This window comes from Procambarus clarkii, chromosome 43, assembly GCF_040958095.1.
Source record: "Procambarus clarkii isolate CNS0578487 chromosome 43, FALCON_Pclarkii_2.0, whole genome shotgun sequence".
Classification (NCBI taxonomy): domain Eukaryota; kingdom Metazoa; phylum Arthropoda; class Malacostraca; order Decapoda; family Cambaridae; genus Procambarus; species Procambarus clarkii.
The window spans coordinates 29,339,664-29,350,294 of record NC_091192.1 but is presented as its reverse complement, the minus strand read 5'-3'; the positions used below and the strand labels follow the sequence as shown (position 1 = coordinate 29,350,294).

General features: G+C 43.7%; 1 protein-coding gene across 1 annotated transcript in view; it reads left to right on the top strand.

The window, feature by feature from the left end:
* The first annotated feature begins 727 nt into the window (after window positions 1-727).
* LOC138349918 (extracellular matrix-binding protein EbhA-like) overlaps window positions 728-10,631 on the top strand; it is a 12,195-nt gene continuing 2,291 nt past the window's right edge. Inside the window, exons 1-2 of the mRNA XM_069299909.1 lie at window positions 728-806; window positions 1,267-1,585. Coding sequence (XP_069156010.1) covers window positions 728-806; window positions 1,267-1,585 — 398 coding nt within the window. The remainder of the gene's footprint in view (window positions 807-1,266; window positions 1,586-10,631) is intronic.

The following is a 10,631-nucleotide window of genomic DNA, read 5'->3' as shown; positions in this document are numbered from 1 at the left end:
TGATGATGTTGCTGATTGATGATACTAATGATGCTTTTGATGTTAATGATTCTGTTGATGCTAATAATGATGATGATAGCGTTGAGGATGTTCAAGATTGATTAGACCGTTGATGGAACTCGCTTCTAGTCGATGATGATGAGTGCCTCTAGGAGTACAATGATGACAGTGAGTACAACGGTACAATGACGGTTCAGTAGTTAGAATAGGCCACAGAGCGTTTTACAATCTTGAGTTATCTTGAGATGATTTCGGGGCTTTTTAGTGTCCCCGCGGCCCGGTCCTCGACCAGGCCTCCACCCCCAGGAAGCAGCCCGTGACAGCTGACTAACACCCAGGTACCTATTTTACTGCTAGGTAACAGGGGCATAGGGTGAAAGAAACTCTGCCCATTGTTGTTAACAATGGCAGAGTTTTACAACAATTAAGACACTAATAATCACTAAGAACTGCTTACCAATCACTGGACGTATTCTCAATAACATACACCACGCCACTTCGGAACATTGCGACACACGCAGATAATATTTGCTCTCTAGCAACAGGTAATAATTTGGACCATTGCAACAGGAATTAAAAAAAAACTATTATACTACATGGTTACTGTTTCACCGTCATTGTGATAAAGTTACTGAGCGGTAGAACTACTATTACCCTTCCCTCCTCCCACACACACACACACACACGCACGCACGCACACGCACACACACGCACACACACAGTCCCCATGGGTCCGGTGCGATATGAATTGACAAACAGAGACGACACGATTCCCATGATTACTTTCCACTGCCCTCTGGCGAGAGGTGAAGGAACTAGGATTATTTTAGGGGGAGGGGGAGGGGGGGGGGTAAGGGGGAGGTGGAAAGGGGACCACATCCGGTCCCTCCCCCCCCCCCCCTGGGGACCCAAAAGCAATTATGATAAGCGGTTACAACGAGTGTAATTGCCCAATAGTTATGGGAACTCCACCTTTTGTAAGACAAGACTGTCGAAAAGATTTTTTTTTGTCATTATTATTAATTTAAAAAAAAACCCCGAGTGGTTTAAAAACACAAAATAAATTTTTCTTTAATATGGGCCAACTTGGGTATATGTATTTCAATTTAAATCTTCGTTTTTTTTTTTCATTTATTGAAAAACCCAAACCAGTTTTTTTTTGTTATTAATCATGAACCCATTCGACATTTTTTGTCCGCGTGTACACTACTTTCTCGCTCGTTGAAATTCCCTTCCTGAGAGTACCGGTTCCACCCACCCGGTTAGGACCACCGGTTCCACCCACTCGCTTAGGACCACCGGTTCCACCCACTCGCTTAGGACCACCGGTTCCACCCACTCGCTTAGGACCACCGGTTCCACCCACCCGGTTAGGACCACCGGTTCCACCCACTCACTTAGGACCACCGGTTCCACCCACCCGTTTAGGACCACCGGTTCCACCCACTCGCTTAGGACCACCGGTTCCACCCACTCGCTTAGGACCACCGGTTCCACCCACCCGGTTAGGACCACCGGTTCCACCCACTCACTTAGGACCACCGGTTCCACCCACCCGTTTAGGACCACCGGTTCCACCCACCCGGTAAGGACCACCGGTTCCACTCCACCCGGTTAGGACCACCGGTTCCACCCACCCGCTAAGGACCACCGGTTCCACCCACCCGCTAAGGACCACCAGTTCCACCCACCCGGTTAGGACCACCGGTTCCACTCCACCCGGTTAGGACCACCGGTTCCACCCACCCGCTAAGGACCACCGGTTCCACCCACCCGGTTAGGACCACCGGTTCCACCCACCCGGTTAGGACCACCGGTTCCACTCCACCCGGTTAGGACCACCGGTTTCCACCCACCCGCTAAGGACCACCGGTTCCACCCACCCGCTAAGGACCACCGGTTCCACCCACCCGCTAAGGACCACCGGTTCCACCCACCCGGTTAGGACCACTGGTTCCACTCCAACCGGTTAGGACCACCGGTTCCACCCACTCACTTAGGACCACCGGTTCCACCCACTCACTTAGGACCACGGGTTCCACCCACTCACTTAGGACCACCGGTTCCACCCACCCACTTAGGACCACCTCCCTGGGGTTTCGGTTTAGTGTTAGCCCTTTAGCTAAAAATCAACCAGCCCGTCCTCTCGCCCGTTCACATCGTCGCTAAAATGATGTATCTGCGCAATAGCCCGAACCTAACCTAACCTAACCTAACCTAACCTAACCTAACCTAACCTAACCTAACCTAACCTAACCTACCTTACCTAGGATCCACGAATAGATAACGGGGGCATTACGTCAATTCTGCGAGCCCACTAAGTGATTCTTAGTACGTCTTACTTTGACGTACGTTTGAGGGGTTTTTACATCAAAAAAACGATGTGTCATGCGAGAGGACAGATTGCAATCAATCACGGGAGGTACTAAGCTGTTGTTGTTGTTATAGATTCAGCTACTCGGAATAAGTTCCAAGTAGCACGGGCTATGGAGAGCCCGTAACTTACCTGGCACAGGAGCGGGGCAAGTATCACGGGCTATGGTGAGCCCGTAGTGGACTTACCTGGCACAGGAGCGGTGCTGACTGAGGTACTAAGCCATCTTCAAACTCTATATATATACTCTTCCAAGAGTCCGACCCCAAAGATGCAGTTTTGTCCGACCCACAAAAGAGGCAGTTTTGTCCGACCCACAAAAGAGGCAGTTTTGTCCGACCCACAAAAGAGGCAGTTTTGTCCGACCCGAGCTGCCAAAGCGGCAGTCTTAATTATAATAAATAACGATGGTTTCCCTAATGTAAACTATTGTTATTGTATAATAAGAGTTTACAGTATAGTTTACAGGGGAGGTTAGTGTTGCTTTACCACCCCTCACATCAAGCCCTATATACCACCTGATAACTAACTACCTGCTATTACGGGCTCACCATAGCCCGTGCTACTTGGAACTTTTTTTTTCTTCCAAGTAGCCAATCTTAAACAATAACAACAACAACAACAACGGTTAGCACAGGGGGGGTAGTTCCCGCGATAACGACCTGTCAGAAACCGCAGCCCATGATATCAGAGAAGTGATAACAGGTGTTCCGTAAACCGGACAGGGAGACGTACGGGTGATTATACATAACAGGTGGACAGTCGAGACGGGAAACGAGCCCCCCCTCCTCCCACCCCCCCCCCCTCCCCCCACCTCCCCTTCCCCCCCTCTTAAGCTGTATACTTAGGTTTGATCTCCATCTTGGTAATTACACCGCATTGGACGGTAAACAGACGGGTAAGCGCTAACTACCTGACGGTATATGTAATTTTGGACAGGAAACAGTTGATGTGGTGAACAGTTTGTCAGAGAGGAGGACAAGGAGTTGGGATACGAGGACAAGGAGCTGCGATGCGAGGACAAAGAGCTGGGATACGAGGACAAGGAGCTGGGATACGTCGACAAGGAGCTGGGATAAGAGGACAAGGAGCTGGGATACGAGGACAAGGAGCTGGGATACGAGGACAAGGAGCTGGGATACGAGGACAAGGAGCTGGGATACGAGGACAAGGAGCTGGGATACGAGGACAAGGAGCTGGGATACAAGGACAAGAAGCTGGGATAGCAAGACGGATTGAAGGCTATGGCTACCCACTTGGCCCCAGCGTAATCGAACGCCGATCAGAGAAAAATACCACGAGGAAGGTCGAGGCCGTGACCGACCAGTCCAAGCGGCAGGTGGGTCACCCCACCAACCACGACGTGCAGCTATCAACGGGCCTGACCCGTTTTTACCTGACCCGTTTAAGTATCCTCGGGTGCAAGAACCAGAGGGAGGCAAATGTCTCCCGTTTTCAAGATCCACAACAGACACACACACGTGTCGGTGCTACATATGTGACTGCATATGTAGCTCCCCCCCTCCCCCCCACTGACCCCCCCCCCCCCTCTATCCCCTAACCACTACCCATTATCTCAATCGCACATGCGCAAAACCTTGCAACAAAAAGAGTTAAACTCAAACGTACAAAACCAATCCACGCGAAACATGAGCATTCGAACTGCGAATCATGTGATTAGAAGACCACCCCCACCCACCCCCAAGCAGGGGCAAGGCGCCTGTCGTGGTCCTCTGCTTGCATGGCTGAAGGCGAACCGACCCATGCAGAAAGGAACTTCATGGTCATTAAGAACAGTCATTACACCTCTTAAGTGCCTAATTATCCAACGTCTACTCTACTTATGGTTTGAAGATGTTCTCCTCCGCCGCTGGTAAAGGTGTAAGGATCTGACGGCGTCATTAGGGAGGCAAAATGGCTGCAAAATGATATCACAATAGCCTGATGAATCTATGATAAAAATATAGAGATGATGATGTGTTGGGATCGAACTCTCGCGTCGTCTCTGCAGGCTCGCCAGGACCGCGCACTACCCACAGCACAGTGACGGAGTTCAGACGTATCTCAATCCCAACTTCCACCAGACTTACGTCATTAATATGATGTACAATATTGCCCGAACTTAACCTAACCGCAGACCCACGAAGAGAGATAGATAGAAAACGAAGATAGAAAATGTGACAGCCCCATCAGTTTTGCGAGTAGCTATGATACATAGTACACCGTAAATTGGCCGTTCGTATATATGGCATAATGCGATTTAGCATTCGCGAGGCAAGCTTGTTTACACCAATCACTTACGAAACATATACATCTTTCCCCAGTCATGTTGAGTTTGTTTACAATTGTTTGAATAGTTTATGAGGTTGTTTATAACAATAATAACCTTGGGTTGTGAAGCTTCCAAAGCTTGTAAACTGTTTAATATATGTGGGAAAAACCGCCATAATTAAGGAGAGATGAAAATACTTAACCGCCAAGGAAAAATTAAACAAGTGACCTGAACGCAATGAACTACAACGCTTAATATATATATATATATATATATATATATATATATATATATATATATATATATATATATATATATATATATATATGCGAACAAGCCTGAATGGTCCCCAGGACAATATGCAACTGAAAACTCACACCCCAGAAGTGACTCGAACCCATACTCCCAGGAGCAAACGCAACTGGTATGTACAAGGCGCCTTAATCCACTTGACCATCACGACCGGACATAATGAGGTGATAGCCGAGGCTATTTGAACCACCCCACCGCCGGCACTCGGATAGTAATCTTGGGCATAGCATTTTACCAAATCACCTCATTCTTTGGGGCACACGTGAGGAACACAAATGCGAACAAGCCTGAATGGTCCCCAGGACAATATGCAACTGAAAACTCACACCCCAGAAGTGACTCGAACCCATACTCCCAGGAGCAAACGCAACTGGTATGTACAAGACGCCTTAATCCACTTGACCATCACGACCGGACATAATGAGGTGATAGCCGATTAGTTATATATATATATATATATATATATATATATATATATATAACTGAAAACTCACACCCCAGAAGTGACTCGAACCCATACTCCCACAACTGGTATGTACAGGGACGCCTTAATCCGCTTGACCATCACGACCGGACAAAAGGAAGTGATAGCCGAGGCTATATGAACCACTTCCCCGCCGGCACTCGGATGGTAATCTTGGGCATAGCATTTTATCAAATCACCTCATTCTTTGGGGCACACGTGAGGAACACAAATGCAAACAAGCCTGAATGGTCCCCAGGACTATATACAACTGAAAACTCACACCCCAGAAGTGACTCGAACCCATACTCCCACAACTGGTATGTACAGGGACGCCTTAATCAGGGACGCGGGGAAGTGGTTCATATAGCCTCGGCTATCACTTCCTTTTGTCCGGTCGTGATGGTCAAGCTGATTAAGGCGTCCCTGTACATACCAGTTGTGGGAGTATGGGTTCGAGTCACTTCTGGGGTGTGAGTTTTCAGTTGTATATAGTCCTGGGGACCATTCAGGCTTGTTTGCATTTGTGTTCCTCACGTGTGCCCCAAAGAATGAGGTGATTTGATAAAATGCTATGCCCAAGATTACCATCCGAGTGCCGGCGGGGAAGTGGTTCATATAGCCTCGGCTATCACTTCCTTTTGTCCGGTCGTGATGGTCAAGCGGATTAAGGCGTCCCTGTACATACCAGTTGTGGGAGTATGGGTTCGAGTCACTTCTGGGGTGTGAGTTTTCAGTTGTATATAGTCCTGGGGACCATTCAGGCTTGTTTGCATATATATATATATATATATATATATATATATATATATATATATATATATATATATATTATTAAATATGACCGAAAAAGTAAGATTAATAATTCTAACACGAATTTTCTCAATCTTTCCTACATTACGCTTCACTGTTGGAGGTAAATCAAAAATCACTTCTCCAAAATTCATTTTTATTTCTAGTCTGACGCGACACGGGCGCGTTTCGTAAAACTTATTACATTTTCAAAGACTTCACAAATACACAACTGATTAGAACTTACGTATCTCTGCTATTATATCTACATTTGAGTGAGGTGGGAGGGATGATGTGGCATATAGTGACGTGGCATTAACACAAGACAGAACATGAGGGGATATTAATAGGGTATTAAAAGTATCAACACAAGACAGAACAGAAACAATGGGTATTGAATAGAAGTGTTTGTAGAAAGCCTATTGGTCCATATTTCTTGATGCTTCTATATTGGAGCGGAGTCTTGAGGTGGGTAGAATATAGTTGTGCATTCTACCTTCCATTATATTCTACCCACCTCAAGACTCCGCTCCAATATAGAAGCATCAAGAAATATGGACCAATAGGCTTTCTACAAACACTTCTATTCAATACCCATTGTTTCTGTTCTGTCTTGTGTTGATACTTTTAATACCCTATTAATATCCCCTCATGTTCTGTCTTGTGTTAATGCCACGTCACTATATGCCACATCATCCCTCCCACCTCACTCAAATGTAGATATAATAGCAGAGATACGTAAGTTCTAATCAGTTGTGTATTTGTGAAGTCTTTGAAAATGTAATAAGTTTTACGAAACGCGCCCGTGTCGCGTCAGACTAGAAATAAAAATGAATTTTGGAGAAGTGATTTTTGATTTACCTCCAACAGTGAAGCGTAATGTACGAAAGATTGAGAAAATTCGTGTTAGAATTATTAATCTTACTTTTTCGGTCATATTTAATAATATATGTCTACAGGAAAGACTGCTACCAAAATATACTAATATATATATATATATATATATATATATATATATATATATATATATATATATATATATATATGTCGTACCTAGTAGCCAGAACGCACTTCTCTGCCTACTATGCAAGGCCCGATTTGCCTAATAAGCCAAGTTTTCATGAATTAATTATTTTTCGACTACCTAACCTACCTAACCTAACCTAACCTAACTTTTTCGGCTACCTAACCTAACCTAACCTATAAAGATAGGTTAGGTTAGGTTAGGTAGGGTTGGTTAGGTTCGGTCATATATCTACGTTAATTTAAACTCCAATAAAAAAAAATTGACAACATACATAATGAAATGGGTAGATTTATCATTTCATAAGAAAAAAATAGAGAAAATAACTTAATTCAGGAAAACTTGGCTTATTAGGCAAATCGGGCCTTGCATAGTAGGCTGATAAGTGAGTTCTGGCTACTAGGTACGACATATATATATATATATATATATATATATATATATTTATATATATATATATATATATATATATATATATATATATATATATATTAAATATGACCGAAAAAGTAAGATTAATAATTCTAACACGAATTTTCTCAATATTTCTTATGTTTCTTTTCACTGTCGATGGTAATTGAAAAATCAATTCACCTAAATTCATTTTTATTTTTAGTCTGACGCGACACTTGAACGCGTTTCGTAATAACTTATTACATTTTCAAAGACTTTAGTTTACACACACACAATTATAACCTGCAAACACTAAACAGAGTCTTACTATGCTATCATTTAAACAGCTTTCATCTTATATACTCGCAAGTATATGTATATCTTATATACCCTGCGAGTATATAAGATAAAAGCTGTTTAAATGATAGCATAGTAAGACTCTGTTTAGTTTTTGCAGGTTATAGTTGTGTGTGTGTAAACTAAAGTCTTTGAAAATGTAATAAGTTATTACGAAACGCGTTCAAGTGTCCCGTCAGACTCAAAATAAAAATTAATTTTGGAGAATTGATTTTTCAATTACCATCGACAGTGAAAAGAAACATAAGAAATATTGAGAAAATTCGTGTTAGAATTATTAATCTTACTTTTTCGGTCATATTTATTAACATATGTTTACAAGAAAGACTGTTACCAAAATATTATCTAATATATATATATGTATATATGTCTTTCTAAAAATGGTTTATCAGCACCCCAACACGAGCAAGCTACAGGTCTATACTGACCAATACATGCGAGCTTCTGGAAGCAATTTCCCTAATGACTAAATACACATGTTAGGCCTCAGAAGCCCTATATATACACTGGAATATATATGTGTAATATACATACACATATATCCATATGTTACCAAATTTAAAACCTTCAATATTTTTTTTTCTTTTCTCCAAGTCATATATTTTATGTTTCAAAAACACACTCACTCACTCACACACGCTCTCTCTCTCTCTCTCTCTCTCTCTCTCTCTCTCTCTCTCTCTCTCTCTCTCTCTCTCTCTCTCTCTCTCTCTCTCTCTCTCTTTCTCTCTCTCTCTCTCTCTCTCTCTCTCTCTCTCTCTCTCTCTCTCTCTCTCTCTCTCTCTCTCTCTCTCTCTCTCTCTCTCTCTCTCTCATTAGTGTATCGTTCTGGTGACGTGATTTTCGCCACACTGAATTTCTGTTGGTAAAATTACGAGGCCATTACATAATATATTTTTCCTTCTGCGCTTAAGATGTTATAACATCATAAGCTCGGAGACAAAGGCATTTCTGAAGCGTATTTGCTCCTCACGGAAGCTTAAAACTTTGTTGAAGCTTCAGGCGTTGATGAAGCTTAATTAAGGCGTTGCTTAAGCTTATACGACCTTGTTTAAAGAAGCTTAGATGGTTAGAGGCAAAAGCTTGGCGTTATCGTGAAGGAAGCTTTGCTGATTAACAGCAGTAACTCGGCCTTTTCTTCAAAGCCACTTAAGCCAAAAGAGCTTGAAGATCAGCAGCTTCTTTTCAGATGAAACGATTAGCGGGAAAAGCTTTAGTTTTTCTCCGTGGCCTTGTCTTGCTGATGACATGTGTGTGTGTGTGTGTGTGTGTGTGTGTGTGTGTGTGTGTGTGTGTGTGTGTGTGTGTGTGTGTGTGTGTGTGTGTGTGTGTGTGTGTGTGTGTGTGAGCTTACACCCCGACCAGTGCTGTGAACGTGCTGATGACAACTACATCATATTACCTAGTGGTAGTCAAGGACTTGACTAGTGGTAGTCAAGGACTTGACTAGTGGTAGTCAAGGACTTGACTAGTGGTAGTCAAGGACTTGACTAGTGGTAATCAAGGACTTGACTAGTGGTAATCAAGGACTTGACTAGTGGTAATCAAGGACTTGACTAGTGGTAGTCAAGGACTTGACTAGTGGTAGTCAAGGACTTGACTAGTGGTAATCAAGGACTTGACTAGTGGTAATCAAGGACTTGACTAGTGGTAGTCAAGGACTTGACTAGTGGTAGTCAAGGACTTGACTAGTGGTAGTCAAGGACTTGACTAGTGGTAGTCAAGGTGTACCACTAGATAATGTGTTGTAATCTCTGACAACCTCTTCACCATAGCCTCCTTAACATATAGCAAGTGGACAAATGGCCATTAAAAATGAGGATTAGTTTGTGTATTCATCACAAGTTTGTGTGGGAGTTAATGGGAGTCAGGAAAGCCCCTGTGTCACCCAGGGTAGGGTGTATACTCCCACGTAGCTCTGTGCCTGGGAGAGCAGTGAGTCCCCACCACACAATACACACACTTTCAGATATATGGAGCTTCCTCCCACTGCCGTTACATCTTCTCTCTTGTATCTTTATCTTGAGATATCTTGAGATGATTTCGGGGCTTTTTTAGTGTCCCCGCGGCCCGGTCCTCGACCAGGCCTCCACCCCCAGGAAGCAGCCCGTGACAGCTGACTAACACCCAGGTACCTATTTTACTGCTAGGTAACAGGGACGATCTTCCAGACATATTCTTTTTGGACTTTCTCTGTGTTTCTCTCTTTCTCTCTCTCTCTCTCTCTCTCTCTCTCTCTCTCTCTCTCTCTCTCTCTCTCTCTCTCTCTCTCTCTCTCTCTCTCTCTCTCTCTCTCTCTCTCTCTCTCTTACATTTCCTCCTCTCCCCCTTCTCCATTTTCTATTACGTAAGAAATGCAACTGTTTTCCCTAACCAGGAACGTCTGAACCCAAGCAACCCACCTAACCTATGGAGGCCGAGACCTAGAAAAAACGTCATTATTGCGGTGCTTTAATGTTCACAAACGCGTCGCATTTTTAACGTATTGCCCGATTGACGGATTAGGTGAGCTGACGGACCAATCACAAGAGCCGGATGTGTGTGTGTGTGGCAAGGAATTACTCTACCACTGTAAGGCAGTTAACAAGTTGTCTGCACTACCTTATATCATAATATATGTATATGTTCTGTGGCTGAGTGGTCT